General features: G+C 47.0%; 1 protein-coding gene across 1 annotated transcript in view; it reads right to left on the reverse strand.

The window, feature by feature from the left end:
• Nucleotides 1–3,593: 3,593 nt before the first annotated feature.
• Nucleotides 3,594–20,635, reverse strand: part of GAR1 (GAR1 ribonucleoprotein) — a 100,282-nt gene continuing 83,240 nt past the window's right edge. Inside the window, exons 6-7 of the mRNA XM_086961609.1 lie at nucleotides 6,271–6,345; nucleotides 3,594–4,038 (exon numbers count right to left, since the gene is read on the reverse strand). Coding sequence (XP_086817735.1) covers nucleotides 4,028–4,038; nucleotides 6,271–6,345 — 86 coding nt within the window. The 3' untranslated portion in view covers nucleotides 3,594–4,027. The remainder of the gene's footprint in view (nucleotides 4,039–6,270; nucleotides 6,346–20,635) is intronic.

Genomic DNA, 20,635 nt, shown 5'->3' on the forward strand with positions numbered 1-20,635 from the left:
TATTCCATCCATATATCCATCCACCCTTTCATCCATACATCCATCCTTCATCCACCCAACCTTTCATCCATCCATCCACCCATCCATCATTCATCCCCAACCTTTTCACACATCCATCCATCATTCATCCATGTAACCTTTTATCCATCCATACATCCTTCATTCATCCATCCACCTTTTCATCCTTCCATCCATACATCCATCCTTTACCTATCCACCCGTCCATCCATCCATCATTCTTCCACCCACCGTTTCACACATCCATCCATCATTCATCCATCCATGCAACCTTTTGTCCATCCATCCATCCTTCATCCATCCATCCAACCTTTCATTAATCCATCCACCCTTTCATTATTCCATCCATATATCCATCCACCCTTTCATCTATACATCCATCCTTCATCCACCCACCCTTTCATCCATCCATCCACCCACCCATCCATCCATCATTCATCCCCCACCTTTTCACACATCCATCCATGCATCCATCCTTCATCCATGCAACCTTTTATCCATCCATCCATCCATCCATCCATCCACACTTTCATCCTTCCATCCATCCTTCATCCATCCATCCACCCTTACATCCATCCACCCATCACTCACCCACCCACCTTTTCACAAATCCATCCATCATTCATCCATGCAACCTTTTATCCATCCATACATCCATCCCTCATCCATCTACCCTTTCATCCTTCCATCCACCCTTTCATCCATCCATCCATCCTCCATCCACCCACCTTTTCACACATCCATCCATCCATCCTTCATCCATCCATCCACCCTTTCATCTTTACATCCATCCACTCATCATTCATCCACCCACCTTTTCACACATCCGTCCACCCTTTCATCCTTCCATCCACACAGCCATCCACCCTTTCATCCATCCATCCATCCATCCATACATCCTTCATCCGTCCACCCTTTCATCCATCCATCCACCCATCATTCATTCATTCACCCACCTTGTCTGTGCCTCTCTCATGGGGGGTCAGTATCTCTCTGCTTCGTCTTCCTTTCATGGGAGGGCATCTCTGTGCCTCCCTGCTTGGGGGGGGGGGGGGGGGGGGGGGGGTGGCAGCCGGCTGTGAAAACATCTCACCATGAAGAACAGACTCTCAGCCACATTTCTCCTGCACAGGCGCCAGGTATTATTGCTCGTGGGACTTGAACCAATGATATGATTGTAATGTCCTTCTGCTGTCCTTCTGCTGTTTACTGTGTATTTGTAAAGCGCTCTGATACCTACGAGTTAAACTAGCGCTATATAAAACGTTAAAAGTAAAAATAAACCCACAGCTAAGTCCATTGAACTCAAAGGGCTACAGCCTCCTCTCCCACCCCCTTCACCCCCCAGCTCCTGTATGTCAGCCTGGCTGAAACAGCTTGGACACACACAAAGGCACACCAGAGTACTATCACAGGTCTTTAAAAGACCTTTAGTTGTTAACGAGGCTTTGATGTTTTTCACACCTCTGTGTGAATTAGGCGGCCTCCGCCTTGAGCACCCTCGATCAGCCCGACGCCAGGAACTGCACTCTGGCAGAATCTGCGACCCCCTTCCCAAGACTCCACGACCCCCCTGGGGGTCGCGCCCCACAGATTGAAGACCTCTGGGTTAAACTAACCTCTTTCAATTTAAGGCTGGGGGTTGGAACTCTCCCATCAAGAGACACACGACAAAGCAAGTGCACTGAAACAACTGAGGAGCATTTTCTACCTTGTGAAGATGCATCTACTAACACATGATGGGTGGAAGCTTAAGACAAGTGCTTCTCTGCCAGTGCTTTGCATTAGCAAAGTTAAACCCTAAAGGAGTAGGTATTCTTTTCGCTACATATTTGCGTGTGCGGTGTACACAACTGTCATGCTGACAAGGAGTGTAAGTGGCTACTACTTAATAAACGTCTGCTCGGGAAGGCTGCTTTCCATGCAGACACATTTAGATGAGAAGTTACTTGAGGCAATATGTGCATTAATATGATGTTCAGATGACTGGTTATAATCAATGAGAATTTTAACAATTTACTTTGAGCTTGGAGGATATGCTCCATGCCCACGGTTCTTTGCCTGGTGTCCACAACGTCTACTCAAGGAGTCGGTGACGGTTTAGAAAAGTAAATAACAGCAGATTCATTAAGTATATATTCATAAAAATGCTTATTTTTTCATTTTAAAACTCTGTAAATGCAAAGAAATTTAAATTCAAGGCTAAAAATTAAGCTGGTATACTTATTTTGATTTGTAGATCTAGAAAAGTGCAGCAAACTTAATCTATTATGGACGACCGGTAACTTCAATTGAAGCATAGGAGCATAGGTATGCACCGACCAAAAGAGCATGCACTAGTAGCAAAAACGGCAAAATGACAATCTAGAGTCTAGTATATAGTTTCATCTTTTAAAAGAAAAAAAACATTTTGAAAAGCTCCCAGCTTCCCATCACAACATTGTTTTTTTTTTCTTCCTGGAATTAAATCAAAGATTATCATTTATGTATTTGTTTGGTATACTTCACTGTATTTTTTGTATTGTTTTGCGGGTTACATCACACTAGTTGCTTAGGCGGTGGTCCCCAACTTCCAGTTGTACCTGTATTCATTGGGAATCCACAGAAATCGAAAGGTTAAGAATCACTGCTCTAGGATATGTGCTAGTACAAAAAAACTGTAGTGAAGAAAGTTCAGAGGTCCTAAAGATACCAATTATGTTTTGAGACCCTGTGACACAGTATCTTATAATCTATCAGTTATCAAAATGTTCAGAGAGCTTAGCAAGTTCTTTTCAGTCACCACTTGTAAGCTTATTGGTTTAACCACACATTTAGAAAGAAGAAACTTGACTGTCTGGATTAAGTTTCAAAATGTTCACCCGAAGAGAAGCTAAAAGAGGACCTACTGGTTTGGCGTGAAATGTGTACCTAATGGTTGGCGGAGAGGGAGCCCTCCTCGCAGGATACAACTGACAGCGAGAAGAGTGGGTTAGATGTAGACTGTGGGCCTACCCTTAACGAGGAGCAAGACCACCGATCCCAGTAATATACATACTGGAAGTCAATGGCAAGCAGTGGAAGGCAGTGCTCCTTCCTCACTGTAATAAGCTTATGAATGTATATATTACCCCATTGTGCCTTTCTTCCCCCGATGCAACCATCTGTACTACGTGCCATTATTAATGTCAACGGTATGCCTACATACGCTGTGTTGATGCCAATTTGTTTTTGTAATTGAACAATTTAAACAGAAAAAGAAAGTTTAAAAAAAAAGTTTAAAAATGTTACAAGCCATCCATGCTTCAATTGCTCTCCCATGTTACTCAAGAAAAATGGCTCCTATCCATGAACCCCTTCGGCACAAAACACCCCTGCAGTCCAGCTGACTTAAAAGCAATGGGTCAGTTTAAATCCATCAGGAACCTTAGAAATAATTGGGGCAGAATAAGCAGCTGCACCTCCAACTCCGACAGGTTGAAAACGGCTGGTTAGAAAGGAGTACAACCAAGTTCAATCACCTTCACCAAACCCCAATCTTTTGTAAAACTAACTAGATTGCATAGAATGTTAAAAAAATACACCAAGTCCCAAAGTACTGTAAAGTGAAATTGTTTACTGGGGATGAGATGGGTGTTATAAGCAGCTTACCCAGGACAACAATTAGTCCTGTCAACTCATTTCAATTGTTCAAAGTGTTTTTTTCATGGGCTAATGGAGAAGATATAAAAATAAAAGACAACATAGATGATCGGCCTCCACAAACGTATACAGAATAAAATAAGTCCATTTAAAAAGAAAATTTGCGAAATTCAAGTGCAGAACATCACTTGTTGTCACTGCTCACTTTCAGGAAATGCCTTTGCTTATATGATGTGCAGCTGCAACTGCACAATTCTCTGGCATGTAACGTCATGCAAACAGTGGCTTTATCAGTCCAGTGCCATCAAAATATGGCAGTCGCACAAGTTACTCCTGCGGAGCGATTCAAAATAGATCCAGATTTACACCGGAGAGGTCCATAAATGTTTCAACGTCCACCTGTTCAAAAACAACAACAAAATATTAAGTAATGTATAAGACCCTCAGAAAAACATACCAAACCAATCCTACTATAATGAACAAACAATTATTAAGGAAGCTCCTGCTGGAACAGTTCTGCAAAGGGAGCCTGGTCACTCCACCCACCCCTTAAAGATATCTTTGGACTGTATTTTTTCTCCTTCTACTTTCCCCGTTCTGTCCCCCCACCCCCTCTCTTCTATTAGCCCAAACTATATCTTGCTGGCTTCGTGACATTTGGATTAGGTTACCTCAGCGCTACGGAGGAGTGCAACCACTGTTATGGTTATATTGACTTAATTCACTGCACAAGACCTCAACTATGCAATGTTCTTTGCCACCCATATTGTTGCAGTCATAGGTTTCATGTACGGTTATCCATGTATAGGTGGCCCATATGCATAGACTGCGTTCTTTCATGAAGCTGTACTGGCCTTTTCATTCGATCCTCTTGAAATCATGTTTTGCATACAGATTGTATGGCTCTATACTAATTACAATGTATTGGTTATACTTGTACACGAAAAAAGTAAAATGGCTATAAAAACAATAAAAAATAAAGAACAATTAGTAAGATAACAATGATGCAATCAATAAGGCTTTGTGCAGGTTTACAACTTTGACAATTATTAATCGAGCTCCTACGCACAGCGTTATATGACTCAATGAGCAGCAAGGGAGGAGTGTTCTCGAGAGGAGGGTGAAACTTGTTGTCCACAGGAGTCTAACTCTACAAATCATACATTAATAAAACACCACAGCCATAGCAGTAGCCCCTTATTCACTTATACAGCAGGGCAGCAGACCCTTCCCATTAATCACAGTTCGGAAACACTAAGGATTGTCTGTTGCATTCCATCTTGGTGCGGTTTCTACCAGCACCATATGTGCTTTGAGGCTGCTCAGTCATTAGATTGACTGAACGTGCTCCAACATTCTGTCTGGGAACAAGAGCCTGTTCAGCTGTTAGCTGCACTTGTGATCTGAGAGCTTCGCGTAGAAAGGTGCCTGTAGAACGGAAAGTCTGCTTGAAGTTCCTCTGCAAGTCGGAAAAAAACCTCAGTTCTCTGTAATAGATTTTTATGCAACTGCTTTTTTTTTGCAGTAAAGGCAGTCTGGGTGTGTGTACATTCCAGATAGAAAAACAAATAAGTGGATATCCACACAGTTTATATTATGCAAATTCCTTGGGTAGACATTTGGATTTTCTACAATATCCCTCCAATAAGTCATAAAAGACGTGTATCCCAGTAGTGCTCATTGATAGGTTACACCAATTTTAACATGTGTAGATGATGGCTATACCTTTAACTACGCCTGGCCGCATTCTGCAGGTTCTCTTGGACCTCTTTTATAATTTACCTTCTTGAGGATAAACCTTAAACCCTTGTATTGCTGGGAGAGACTCCTACTTTTGTGATCCAAGTGCACATTTGTCAAATGCTTCCATGGACAACTGCCATACTAAACATATCCTCTATCATTTTATGCAGCACCCAGGTGGCAACCAGCAAACTCATGTTCTGACATTTCTCTGTATTATCCCAGTCGGCATGGCCCATGAAAGACTCAACTTTGCATTTGTTTTATATCCTAGAGGTTGTCTTCATTAGTGAAGATCAGTAATCCCACATGCTTTCCACAGCTAAAATTGTTAAAAAAAAATAAAAAAAGGTAGGGTCCAAATTTCCCTTTGGAGCTCTGCTATTAAATGCCAGGATTGAGGAATATCAAGTCTGCCTAGTTTTGATTCCACCTCTTGTCTCTTTCTTCTACCACACTACATTTCGATTCTCCTGATCTTACTCTTGCAGGTTTTTACGCATCTATTTCTTTCTTGGTCACTGATTTCCTATCATTCACTTCTCCCTTCTCTGCACTTCACTCATTGTTGGTCAAAGTCTGATGATAAAAATAAATACAGGTCTGCAAAAATAAGTGCTGGTGTCCATCACCTTCGCCCCCCCAGCACAAATTAAACAAAAATATGTATTTAATAAACCAATATTTATTTAAATGACGCAACAGGGTATGACCGGTCTTATCCAATACAAAAATGTTGATTTGCACTCCTGCTCATATCTTTGATAGTATGTGTAATAGGGATCATGGCAGGGAAAAGCCAGATAGTCTTACAATAACAGTGGTTAGAGGAGCATACTATTCCAATAGCCAGCAAATGAATAATCAGTGCTATGTTGTCATACATACCCCTGAATCCACGACCACCACCGCCACCTCTGCCTCTGAAACCACCACCGCCTCCTCTTCCACCTCTGAAGCCACCTGGAAAAATAACAAACATTAGAATACTAAAAGACGGCGGATTTTATTTATAACAAATAGGGAAAAGTTGGTACAGCTCTGAGGATATGACCATACTCATTAAGCAGAAAACCTCTCTTGGAACAGCAACATGTAAAATGCTTTTAAGAGTGAAGTAAACTTTTAAAGTCTCAGGCCAACAACATGGAAGATACATTATAACTTATTAATTTTTTTAAATCAGATAACCGCTGATCGAAGGAGACAGAGGATGGCCAAGGCCTGTGATGCTTAACCTAGAATGTAGAGTCTGAATCATGGATGCAATACTGCTGTGCGATAAAATTAAATCAATGCAGGGACCGTCATAGTCAATTAACAGTGCCTCCAAAATCAACCATGAATCAATCAAGTACAGAGACTACCATTTGCAGCAAGGTAGTTAAAGTTGATTTGCATCTAGTTTAAGCACCTTCCAGGCTACTGCCGATCACTGATCAAAACCAGCTCTGGCAAAGTTAATAGGCCAGCATGGACTGTATTATATATGGAAATAATGCACTGTAATCATAGCAACAAAAAAAAAAGATTTTGGTTTGTTGTATAATTTTTTAATATAAAAATAAGTAATAAAAAGCATTAAATAGGACTATATATGCACCGAAAAAAACTAGGGTTATAGTGACAGTTAGGAATTGCAATTATATCTTACTTTACATTTAAAACAAGCATTGGAAATGCAATAGGGCTCGCATTTGGAAAGTTTGAGCTATTGGTCTTATAAATGTTTTTTTTATTTATGTGCTATTTTTTCAAATAGTTAAATAGCTTTGTCATTTACAATGCCAATAGTTCTAACCTTCGCAAATGTGACACCTATAGCATTTGTAATGCAACATGTTTTGTATTTACGTGACTTAGATGTATTGATATTACAAATAATGCTTCTAATTTTTTTAAATAATTAATACTTAAATCATTTATTTAATTTGTAATGGCAATAGCTTAAATTTTTGTAAATAACTTTTGTGAAGATTATGTTCACTGTTTTTTATTGTGACGAAAATCCAAGAACAGAAGTGAAATATTAACGTCTTTTTTGTGATTTGTAATAAAGCGTGAAGAACATATTTGAATCAGTGATGCTGTGGTGGTGCTGAGTGATGCTGCTGTGGTGGTGCTGAGTGATGCTGCTGTGGTGGTGCTGAGTGATGCTGCTGTGGTGGTGCTGAGTGATGCTGCTGTGGTGGTGCTGAGTGATGCTGCTGTGGTGGTGCTGAGTGATGCTGCTGTGGTGGTGCTGAGTGATGCTGCTGTGGTGGTGCTGAGTGATGCTGCTGTGGTGGTGCTGAGTGATGCTGCTGTGGTGGTGCTGAGTGATGCTGCTGTGGTGGTGCTGAGTGATGCTGCTGTGGTGGTGCTGAGTGATGCTGCTGTGGTGGTGCTGAGTGATGCTGCTGGGGTGGTGCTGAGTGATGCTGCTGGGGTGGTGCTGAGTGATGCTGGTGGGGTGGCGCTGAGTGATGCTGCTGGGGTGGCGCTGAGTGATGCTGCTGGGGTGGCGCTGAGTGATGCTGCTGGGGTGGCGCTGAGTGATAATGGGGTGGCGCTGAGTGATAATGGGGTGGCGCTGAGTGATAATGGGGTGGCGCTGAGTGATAATGGGGTGGCGCTGAGTGATAATGGGGTGGCGCTGAGTGATAATGGGGTGGCGCTGAGTGATAATGGGGTGGCGCTGAGTGATAATGGGGTGGCGCTGAGTGATAATGGGGTGGCGCCGAGTGATAATGGGGTGGCGCCGAGTGATAATGGGGTGGCGCCGAGTGATAATGGGGTGGCGCCGAGTGATAATGGGGTGGCGCCGAGTGATAATGGGGTGGCGCCGAGTGATAATGGGGTGGCGCCGAGTGATAATGGGGTGGCGCCGAGTGATAATGGGGTGGCGCCGAGTGATAATGGGGTGGCGCCGAGTGATAATGGGGTGGCGCCGAGTGATAATGGGGTGGCGCTGAGTGATAATGGGGTGGCGCTGAGTGATAATGGGGTGGCGCCGAGTGATAATGGGGTGGCGCCGAGTGATAATGGGGTGGCGCCGAGTGATAATGGGGTGGCGCCGAGTGATAATGGGGTGGCGCCGAGTGATAATGGGGTGGCGCCGAGTGATAATGGGGTGGCGCCGAGTGATAATGGGGTGGCGCCGAGTGATAATGGGGTGGCGCCGAGTGATAATGGGGTGGCGCCGAGTGATAATGGGGTGGCGCCGAGTGATAATGGGGTGGCGCCGAGTGATAATGGGGTGGCGCCGAGTGATAATGGGGTGGCGCCGAGTGATAATGGGGTGGCGCCGAGTGATAATGGGGTGGCGCCGAGTGATAATGGGGTGGCGCCGAGTGATAATGGGGTGGCGCCGAGTGATAATGGGGTGGCGCCGAGTGATAATGGGGTGGCGCCGAGTGATAATGGGGTGGCGCCGAGTGATAATGGGGTGGCGCCGAGTGATAATGGGGTGGCGCCGAGTGATGCAGGGGTGGCGCCGAGTGATGCAGGGGTGGCGCCGAGTGATGCAGTGGTGGCGCCGAGTGATGCAGTGGTGGCGCCGAGTGATGCAGTGGTGGCGCCGAGTGATGCAGTGGTGGCGCTGAGTGATGCAGTGGTGGTGCCGAGTGATGCAGTGGTGGTGCCGAGTGATGCAGTGGTGGTGCCGAGTGATGCAGTGGTGGTGCCGAGTGATGCAGTGGTGGTGCCGAGTGATGCAGTGGTGGTGCCGAGTGATGCAGTGGTGGTGCCGAGTGATGCAGTGGTGGTGCCGAGTGATGCAGTGGTGGTGCCGAGTGATGCAGTGGTGGTGCCGAGTGATGCTGTGGTGGTGCTGAGTGGGAGATGGAGAGAGGAGAGAGAGAGAGAGGGAGAGGAGAGAGAGAGGAGGAGAGAGGAGAGGGAGACGGGGAGAGAGGAGAGGGAAGAGAGGGAAATGGAGAGAGGGAGAGGGAAGTAAGGGAGAGAGGGAAAGGGAGAGAGGGAAATGGCGGGTAATAAGAGAGGGGGAGAACGAGAGCGAAAGACAGAGGGGAGAGAGAGGGGGGGAGAGAGAGGGGAGGGAGCGAGAGGAGAGCAGGCAGAGGGTTAGATGGGGAGAGGGAGAAAAAGGAGAGCAGGGGGAAGGTAAAGAGAGGGAGAGGAGTGAGGGGGAGAGAGGAGGGGGAGAGAGGAGAGCGAGTGAGGGGGAGAGAGGAGAGAGGAGAGCGAGAGAGAAGAGAGGAGAGAGTGAGAGGGAAGTGAGGGAAAGGGAGAGAGGTAGACGGAGAGAGGGAGAGTGAGAGAGTGAGGGGAGGGAGAGAGGGAGGACGAGAGGGAAGGAGGGAGAGGAGAGGGAGAGGAGTGAGAGGGGGAGAGAGAGGAGAGCAATAGAGAATAAATGGAGGCAAAAATCAATGCAGGCAAAATTAACAGTCAAGGATGAGGATGTACGATGAAATATAATTCAGGTTGAAAAACACAAACACTTGAAAATAAAACTTTGAAAAGATTCACCCAAGAATGAGGCTTTTAATGCTAAATCAATAAGATAGTGAAGCAATAAGAAAGCACAAGATTGCCTTAAATGTATTCTCAAATGTGCACCAACAGGTACCTTAAAGTACTTTTAACCTACAGTTAACCCATTTGAAGACTATTGTGCAAGGGATCCTAAATGATCGATGCTCTCGTGGTTTGTTTTCTAAACTCCAAAAAAATAATCCCTTTTCTCATATGTATTCAATCAATCAACAAAGAAACATCACTTAATGCTGCTTGAAGGCAGGTATTACAAGCAACACAATAAATTCTATCCCAAACGCCAACGGCAACATCTGCTGTCAAACATTTTAGCATAAATATAGTATAGGGTACGACAGTAACTTTAAAGAGCGTCTGAGTGTTGCAGAGAAATTCCATGTATTCCCAGTATGTCAGCGCCGTTGGTATTTAGGACGAGCAGGCGGCCATAATAAGAGGCCCACTCAGAATTGTATTTACACCAAAAATAACCCAGCCAAGTTGACGGCTTTCCGATAAAGGTTTTCTGCTGTGTTTCCGCGGGCTTAAGAAGTGTTTTTTTTCTCCTTGAAAACCCGTATTCGTGACACTAGTGAGGAATGGACTGTGTGCCTAGAAGTTACCAGTATTTGTTCACCTTCTGCTGAGTGACAACAACACCACGATCACTATGCAATAAGTGCCCGCATTGCTGAAATAATCACAGAGAACGTGGTTTGCAATAAAAAGCAGGATATAATGTAGAGCTTTTTTCTGCATCTCTGAAAATGTGTAAATACCCTATATACACAATGAATTGCAACTACCGAATTTAATGACAATCACGTAACAGGCCTCTGAAAATGAAAGTCTGAGTTGGCCTTACTGGGATTAGAACTCATGTCCCATAGATCAAAGTTACCTCACTGAGCCATCCTTCGAGGCAAATTAGCTACTTTTTGGCAGCCATGTCAATGCAGATTGCTCTACACTCTTCTGTTGATTTACCAGGCTCTCGTTCTGCTCGGAAATTCAGCTGACTCACAGCCAATTGGTTTAACATTCCAGCAAAGCAAGTCCATTGCAATGATGTAAGAAGAATCCTAACTCGTGGAGCCGGCAGGAATGATTTGTGTACACCGCTGGAGTTTGTTTTGTTGAATATTTCTCACAGATCCAGATTATTTGAATTAAAAAAGGCTGCTACATCAACTGACTACTAGGGCACGCTTGATAAATGTCTTTATTTACCCGAGGTCAGGCGAAGCTTCGATACAGAGCACTCTGGAAGGAGCCGTGAAACTGAAAATACATTAGAGAGAGAATGGGGCGCGCGCTGGAGGGGGAGGGGGTGGCCTGCCTGGTTAGTGCGCAGATGGAGAGTGAGAGCAATTAGGGGGGAGGAGAAGTGAGGCCAGCACGAGGCTGATGGCTTTGATGTGCGGATGGCTTTGTGGAGTTTGTTTTGTTGAATATTTCTCACAGATCCAGATTTGAATTAAAAAAGGCTGCTACATCAACTGACTACTAGGGCACGCTTGATAAATGTCTTTATTTACCAGAGGTCAGGCGAAGCTTAGATACAGAGCACTCTGGAAGGAGCCGTGAAACTGAAAATACGGACAAAAAAAATAAAAAATGAAGGATTGGCGAATGCGGACCGTCGTTGTGTGAGCGACAAATGACAGGGGGAGGGGTAACCCTGCTAACTTTAGTTCAATTCATATGTAAGAAAAGTGGAGAGTGAAGGAATGAGCACTGTAGTGTTATGCTTGAATGTGAGTTGACTACATTAAAGAAGGAGATGAAATGAGGGCTGCAGTGAAAATATAGTCCCAGGGAAACCGGATCCTAATAAAAGGGAAAAGTAGAGGCAAGCATAACACAGCAATAAATGGCAGGCACTGAAACGGAAGAGAAGAGCACAAGAAACGTGCTGGAAGCTGTGAATCAAGTTAAAACAAGCAATGTCCTGAGCAAATGGTGGGGGCCTGAAGCAGTGGAGTGGAAGAGGTGAGGGGGGAGTCACGGGGAGATTAAGGGACAGAAGGCAAGCAGATGAATCAGCAGGGGCACGGCCTGGAGGCCGTGAAGTGCAGGCGGGGGGGCGGGGAGCAGAGCCTTTGAAGAGCCAGAGTCACGGCCTGTGGCCGTGAATAAGTGAAGTGAATAATTAGGGGAGGAGAACTGGCAGGCTGATGGGCAGAAGGCTCAGGCAAGCTCGTGCACGAGGCGTGAACTTCCCAAAATCCGCTTTTGTGGAGAGCCCTTGGCCTTAAGTAGTGGTTTAGCTGCATTAGGGCTCTTTTTCCTATTCCTGCGGAATAGGAAAGGCGAGCCCTAAAAACGTAGAAATTTCCTGAAAAAACACAAAGGTTAAACCAACGTTATAGTTACGTGACCATTTCAGTAACATACCATTTGAAACTCAAAACAACCACTGAAATTCACCAGTTCTAGTTATCTCAGGTAACTAAAATGTGTGCCCTTGCCATGCACTGCTTATTACATCACTCATGATATGTTCTAGGACACCACTGCAACATCTGAAATGGCATCATTGGTGACAAGACTGTGTTGGGAGTGCAAGTTAGTTACTTTAGGGCACAAGTTATAGTTACTAGAGATAACTATATAACTGATGAATTTTAGTGTTATTTTCCTTTAGTTTAAAACGTTACTTTGTCCATGAAAAAAAAAATTATACACAAAAAAATGGTTAAAGCAACATTATTATAATAATAATTTTGGCCCCAGGGCCTAGCCTGGAACAAGGGGAGGAGGGGCGCAAGTTGAAGGTGTGGGGGAGGGGAAGGTGCTGGGGGTTGAGGTGGAGGGTTTACATGGTATCCCTGTTCCCATATACATTATTTGTTTAGGCCTCGCCTAGGCAGCGCTTGCGCTGTCTCTTGGAGACATGTCGCATCTAGGATATGGGCCTGAAGAAACACTCAATCAATCACGTCATTTGTATAGCGCACTACTCACCCGGGAGGGTCTCAAGGCGCTGGGGGAGGGGAAAGTTACTGCTCGAAAAGCCAGGTCTTGAGCTGCTTCCTGAAGGCGAGATGGTCTTGGGTTCGCCGAAGGTGGGTGGGGAGGGAGTTCCACATCTTGGCTGCCAGGTAGGAGAAGGATCTTCCTCCGGCGGTGGCTCTGCGGATGCGTGGTACGGTGGCGAGTGCATGGCCGGTCGATCGTAGCTGGCGGGTGGGCGTGTAGAAGGTCATGCGGTCGTTGAGGTACTTGGGGTCCAGGTCGTGGAGAGCCTTGTGTGCGTGGGTGAGGAGTCTGAACGTGATTCTCTTGCTGACGGGGAGCCAGTGCAGGTCTCTCAGGTGTCCGGTGATGTGGCTGTTTCGGGGGATGTCGAGGATGAGTCGGGCTGAGGCGTTTTGGATGCGTTGGAGTCTTTTTTGAAGTTTCGCTGTGGTTCCGGCGTAGAGGGTGTTCCCGTAGTCCAGTCGGCTGGTGACGAGTGCCTGGGTGACGGTCTTCCTGGTTTCCGTGGGGATCCATCTGAAGATCTTGCGAAGCATGCGCAGGGTGTTGTAGCACGAGGACGAGACGGCGTGGACTTGTCTTGTCATTGACAGGGAGGAGTCCAGGATGAAGCCCAGGTTGCGTGCGTGGTCCGTCGGTTTGGGAGCGGTGCCCAGGGCCGGGAGCCACCAGGAGTCGTCCCAGGCGGAGGGTGATGATCCCAGGATGAGGACTTCCGTCTTGTCAGAGTTCAGTTTAAGGCGGCTGTTCCTCATCCAGTCGGCGACGTTTTTCATCCCTTCGTGTAGGTTGGCGGTGGTGGGGGTCGCTGGTGAAGGAGAGGATGAGCTGGGTATCGTCGGCGTAGGAGATGATGTTGAGGTTGTGCTGGCGTGCGATGGCTGCGAGGGGGCTCATGTAGACGTTGAAGAGGGTTGGGCTGAGTGAGGATCCTTGTGGTATGCCGCAGATTACTTCGGTGGCCTCGGATCTGAACAGAGTGAGGCGGATTCTCTGGGTTCTTCCGGTGAGGAACGAGATGATCCATTCCAGCGCTTTTTCTCGAATTCCGATGTTGCTGAGGTGCTTCACTAGAGTTCGGTAGCAGACGGTGTCGAATGCCTCAGAGAGGTCCAGGAGGATGAGGGCCGCTGTTTCCCCGTTGTCGATCAGGGTTCTGATGTCGTCGGTGGCTGCGATCAGGGCGGTCTCGGTGCTGTGGTTGGCCCGAACCCCGGACTGCGAGGGGTCGAGGGATCCGTTCGTCTCGAGGAAGGCGGCCAGCTGTTTGTTGACGGTCTTCGATGACTTTGGCCGGAAAAGGAAGGAGCGAGATGGGACGGTAGTTCTTGAGGTCGGTGGGGTCCGCCGTTGGTTTCTTCAGGAGGGCGGTCAGCTCGGCGTGCTTCCAGCTCTCCGGGAAGGTGGCTGTGTGGAAGGAAGAGTTGGTGTCTCGGAGATGGGGTGCGATGGTGGCGTCGGCTTTGTTGAAGACGTGGTGTGGGCATGGGTCGGTTGGTGATCCGGAGTGGATGGAGTTCATTGTGCGGGTGGTGTCTTCGGTGCTGATCGGGGTCCAGTTGCAGAGGGTGGTGGTGGCGGGCGTTGGTAGGGTGCGTGGTCTGTGCGTCGAAGCTGTTGTGTAGGTCGGCGATCTTGCGGTGGAAGGACGAGGCGAGTGAGTTGCAGAGGTCTTGCGAGGGAGTGATGTTGTTGTTTCCGGTGCTGGGGTTGGAGAATTCTTTGACGATGCTGAAGAGTTCCTTGCTGTCGTGGGTGTTGTTGTCCAGTCGTTCTTTGAGTGCCGTCTTCTTGGTGGCGCGGATCAGCTGATGGTGTTTGCGGATGGCGTGCTTGAGGGCGGTCCTGTTTGTGATGTGGTCGAGCCGCCAGGCTTTCTCGAGGGTGCGACAGTTCTTGGATTCCTTGAGTTAGTCGGTGAACCAGGGGGTTTTCTTGCTGCCGTGTCTGCTGGGAGGGTTCTTTAGTGGTGCGAGGTCATCGGCGCAGGCGGTCAGCCACTTGGTGAGGTTGCTGGCAGCTTTGTTGGGGTCTGTTGTGCTGGTGGGAGTGTTCTGGCTGAGGGAGGCGGTGAGTTGCTCGGCGGTGATCTTGCTCCAGCATCGGTGGGGGACCTGTTGTGGGTCGTAGTTTTTTTGAAGATGAAGTGGACGCAGCTGTGGTCGGTCCAGTGGAGTCCGGTGTCGTGGCTGAAGGAGATGTGCTTGCTGGATGAGAAGACTGGGTCAAGCGTGTGGCCGGCGTAGTGGGTGGGGGTGTTCACTAGTTGCTTGAGTCAGAGGTTGGCGAGGTTGTCCAGCAGGGCGGTGGTCTTTCTGTCGTTCTCCAGGTGAAAGTTGAGGTCTCCTAGGAGGATGTAGTTGGCGGAGGGAAGGGCGTGCGGGCTGATGAAGTCTGCGATGTCTTCGCTGAATTGTGTGCGTGGTTCCGGTGGCTGTAGATTAGGGTACCGCGGAGGGTGGTCTTGGGGTCAGTGTATATCTGGAAGTGCAGGTGTTCGGCGGCGGTGAAGGTTTCGTCGGAGTTAGTTGAGATGCGGATGTGTTCTTGTGTACGATGGCGATGCCTCCTCCCGTCTGGTTGACGCGGTCCTTCCGGGTGATCTTTTATCCGTCCGGGACGGCTATGGCGATGTCGGGCGCTGAGGAGGCGTTCATCCAGGTTTCGGTGAGGAAGGCGACGTCCGGTGCGGTCGGGTCGAGTAGGTCCCAGAGTTCCACGGCATGCCTGTGGATGGAGCGGGTGTTGAGCAGGATGCACTTCAGGTGGTTTCTGCCGGTGCAGGGCTTGGTGGTGGCCGTGCAGGTCCGGTAGCAGGAGAAACGGCAGGCTCGGCAGGCGAAGGGTCCGTGGGTGCGTCTCGGGTGGCTTGGTAGCAGGCAGGGTTCCGGCCAGTGTTGAGTGCGTTGAGTGTTCCGACGGACCTACGACGACGCGTCGTCTTGCTGCGGCGGGGGCCAGGGGTCCTGGCACTGGGCGCGGTCCAGGCGCGGACGGGCGCAGACGGGCTCACCTTTGGCGCTCAATCTGTGCTCCCGCTGCGCGCGTCCGCTGCGCGGTCGCTCAGGGGGAGTCATAAGTAAGGAGCCGGGAGGGAGGAGCAGCTGGGTGGCGGGAGAGGGGCGGCGAATGGATTCGCGCGGGGCCGCAGGGAGGCAGCGGCGGGAAATCCAAGGGTCTGCGGGCAGCGGGGATCCCAGGAGCTGCGGGTGGTGCTCGAGGGAAACTGCAGGCAGGAGCGGCAAGGCAGGCAGGAGCGGCAGCAGAGGGTGGAGCGACCAAGCCCTTAGGAGAGCTGAGCGGTCACCCATCTTTTATACTGGTTCTTGTGTTTTTACATGTGCAGCAAAACTTCTGTGGCATCATTTGCTTTCCGTCACTTTATCTCCTGTACCTCCCATTTACCCCTCCCACAACACTGCTTGCAGACCCCTCCAAGGCCACTTCTATTTTTCTTGTTTTTTGGTAACTTTATAAACACTTATTTATATAGCCATAGGCTCTTGGAAATTAAACAATCTGCCCATTATCACAGGATGTTGAGCCTGACAGCAGACTTGAACCGGAATCCCCAGCTCACACATCGGCAACTCTCACCGCTGCACCATATCCTTTGCTTAGTCATGTTGCAGGGTTCAGTACAATTGTGGCCAAAAGAGGTCCCAAGTGACACCTAGTGACAGCCTGGGGTACTGCACCCTCACAACACTGCTTGTTGTAAAGGTGGAGTCGGACTGTCATTTTCACTCAAAGTGCTATGGCACCAATGCAGAACTGCATAAAAAAAAAATCAGAGTTATTTATTTTATTGAGCTGAAGAGGGCATATCGATTGTATAGGTAAACCATTGCCATTTATAATGCCAATAGCTTCAACTCAAACAAATGCGAGACCCTTGCATTTCCAGTGCTTGTTTAAGCTACCCTCAGGACGGTGAACCAATTCACAGAGTCCTGTAATGGCTGGCTGCAGCATTTTTTTCCTTATGTTGCAGACAGCCAATAAAAGTTTTCCTCCCCCAGGAGCAAGCTGGTCCAAGGTTAAAAAAATGCCCCCTGGGCCAATCTGAAGGCTCAATTTTTTTAATGCTTTCAACGGACTCTCATGAGAGTCCCTCTAACCCATCTGTCCAGGTATAAAAATATTTTTGGAGCTTAATATCTCCAAACTTCTGAATGGATTTATATCAAATCACAAAAAGTGCATTTTCTGGACCAAGATCTAGCTCCTTGCCAAATTTGGTGTAATTCCGTTAAGCTGTTTTTGCGATATTGCTTTCCAAAAGTCTATGGAAAAAGCATAGGGAGTTTGTTTTGGGCCCACCCCCTTTTTACTCAACCCCCGCCTGATGATCACCCCAAAACTTTCCATGCACAAACTAGACCAAAAAAAGAGCACTTTTTTTTAGAAAGTTTTGTGAGGATTTAACAAATTACACCAAAGATATTCGCAAAACAAAAAAAGCATTCAATATAGATATATAACTGATCAAAAGAAAAATACTCTCAGATACAAAAGCATACACATCTCGCCAAAGTAGGATATTTCTTAATTTATCTACTTGGCAGAGGCAAACAGGTACTCATTATGACCCAGGAAGTGGTTCTTTTTTTTTAAAAATATTTTTTATTGAAGTACTTGACATTCCTTTATTAAAATTAGTCCAAAAAAGATAATAAACTGAATTTAAACAAAAACATAGTTAATTTCCAGGAGAACATACAAACAAACAGTTCCGGCATCAGACAGAGTTTGCTAACCATAATCAGATAATCTAATCAAAGTAAGATTCCCAAATTTTTGTAAAATGTCCTTAATCCCCCAATCCTTTGAGCAACTATAAATTCACTTTTCCTGACTCTTGATTTTTTAATACCACTCATCTACGGTTGGAACAGTCTCTGACCTCCAGTACTGAAGTATCAGTGATCTAGCGACTGCTACTATGATATACAAAAGTTTTGCCACAGGTTCGGATAATTTAAGCTCTGGATCAAATCCATATACAATTAAATTCGTATAGCAGGGAGCCGTACATTTTAAAAGATAAAGCAAGGTTAAAATTCTGTCCCAAAATACCTTAATTTTAGGACAGTGAGCCATTATATGGGACCAGTTAGCTAAGTCCGGTTGACTACATCTGAAACAGGTAGATGAAGTGTTACTGTACATTTTCGCGATGGCTGCTGGGGTACGGTATAATGGCCACTTACTAAAAAAAAAAAAAAAAAAGCATTCTTCGCCAATTGGCACCTCTCAAAACACTGAAAATAAATTTATTTAATGTTGTCCAAGAGTTATCAATTAGTTTAGAATTTTCATGTTTCTGCCATTTTTTAATTGCTTTGGCGCTTAAATCATCCTCCCTACTTTGCGCTAAGCTTCGTCTCCATTTTCCGAGGTTCTTAAAAAGTGGAGACCAAAAGAGATCATTGGTTAACTGTGAAGATTGGCCTATCTGTAATAGATTGATTTGAACCAGAGACTTATAAAGCAAGTTATATGAGCCTATCAAGAGAAAATTTCCACGAATTAGAATGGCCATCTCATTCGGAGTCAACCAAACTCCGTTTTTCACAAAGTTTGACAGTGTTAAGAACCCAGATCTGGCCCAATTGGATATAGTTTCTAACCCCATTTTAATCCGGAAACCAGAAATAGCGTCGCTCAATGGAGTTATTAAGTTCAGGAGGGAGAGTGACAAAATGGTGGAGCCGGGTCATAGTTGAAGTGCTCACCCATCGGCGCCATTCAGACGCAGGACCGGGGCTGGGGACGACGTCGTCCGGGGACGGCATCATGGGCAACTCCAGCGGAGTAGTCGTAAGGTTGACTGGCTACAACCTGGATCCAGGCCTGAATCCTACGGGGCCCTGCAGCCTGCTAGGGCTCACAGACGGACCCTCGGGCCCGAAGGCGCCTCGGCAGGGTCCGTTGGAGGGAAGTGAGTCCTCATGGCCACGAGGAAGTCACGTATCTCCTCTGGCGTCGCGTGCAGCTTAGGGACCGTCAGGTGTGGAGTTGGACGCGGCGCTTGCGGCTCTAGCAGAGCCGCGTGGGGGGTGTCGTCTGAACCCCGGCCGCGTGGGGGGGGGGGAGAGAGTGAAGAGCGATGACGCCTCTTCAACTTTCTTTCGAGTGCCTCGATTTACCTGAGGACTTTGAGTCAGACAAGTGGTGGTGACTCTTCGAGCGGCGATGACTGTGGCTCTGCAACCGTCCCTCAACTTCCTCCTTGACGGGGACCTCAAATGGTGCGGAGCAGACTGCCGGAGCTCGAGCTGCTTACGGGATCGCTCCCGTCTAGCCTTTGATGTCAAGGCCCAGCAGTCGGGCATGACTTGTCAGTGGTCGGCCCGAGACAGTAAAGGCACCGACAGTCCTCGCAAGGTTTAAAACCAGGCATCCCTACCGGCACCGCGAGTCGAAGGTCGACTCGCGAAGTGATCAAAAGTGATCCAAAAAGTTATTCAAAAAATGACTAGGAGTACTGCTCTTCCCGGATCTGCACTTGCTGGCACGGAAAAAAGAAGAGGAACTGACGTCAGTGCGCAAGGGGGGGGGGGGGGGGGGTGGGGGGTGGGGAGGGGAGCATCTAAGTACTCCAACTAAGTCATCCCGGCGATCACGACGCCGACGACAGACACGGAGCCGCAGACGCCTAGCGACGCGCAGGGGTACTGCCAACGAAAACTTTCCGGATCCAGTCTGACGCCTGGGGATATTCTAAGGTAAAGAATCTAACACTAACGTGTTTCTTTCAGATCCTGTAAATAGGTCTCTCCGGCAACACACTCCAAAACACCCCTTAAAAAGAGGATAAGAAAAATAGTCCCCAATTCCTTACCAATCCATTGCTGGGCTGTCACTCTCAGACTGAGCCAAGCCAGTTCGGTTATCATCAGCATTAAATATTTTTTCGTAATTAGAAGAAGCTGGTGGAAACTAAAACAGTCTCTTGGCCAAATCTAACACCAAGGGGGCAACCATATTGGAGAATAGCAAGCTTAATGTTAATTTGTGAGGGCTACATGGTGTGAGGGACAAGTGTTCAAAGTACCCTGCTTACCTTCCTGACATAGTGGGAAAACATAAATGTGGCACAAGGTTCATTTTATGGCAAGACGTGGCTCATGATAGCAAAAAAAAAAATACTATATTATACACTTCCCTGCCATTCCAAAGAAGTGTATTTGATTATTAAAAAAACAACTATTCCATAGGTTCCAACTACAAACAACAAGACCTTTTCTTGTTGCTCAAGGCACAGAGAAGTGCTTTTGTCAGTCACTGAATCAATAAAATGAAATGTTTTGTTAATAAAATATTGTTATATTTGTATTATGTTAGCAAATGTATAAGTAAAGTTGGTAACATAATCCAATCAGTAGCACACAGAGCATTTTCGGAAGAGAGAATAGTTCCAAAAATAATCTTGCTACTGTTTAAAAGTCATTTACTACATTGTGAATATCAGTATTTATGCAAACGCTATCAACACGGCCCAATTCTTCCCACATCGTTCGCCACTTTTTCAAATTACTTCGAATGCTGGAGAAACCCATCATCCATATTCTCCCCACATTCACACACAGCAGCAGAATCAATCCCTGGTGGAAAGTGCCCTCAGGTGGTTTTGACCAAGACTGCAACATATTGGCCTGATCTGCCAAGGCCTGTGATTGCATCTTATCTTTTCTGGCTACCCTCGTAGGATATTCGGCTACTAATCCCCATTCCATCATATCTATTTCCCACAATCTAAACGTGGGAGTCAGAGGACAGAGGCAAT

Source organism: Lissotriton vulgaris, chromosome 3_1 (genome assembly GCF_964263255.1).
Source record: "Lissotriton vulgaris chromosome 3_1, aLisVul1.2, whole genome shotgun sequence".
NCBI lineage: Eukaryota > Metazoa > Chordata > Amphibia > Caudata > Salamandridae > Lissotriton > Lissotriton vulgaris.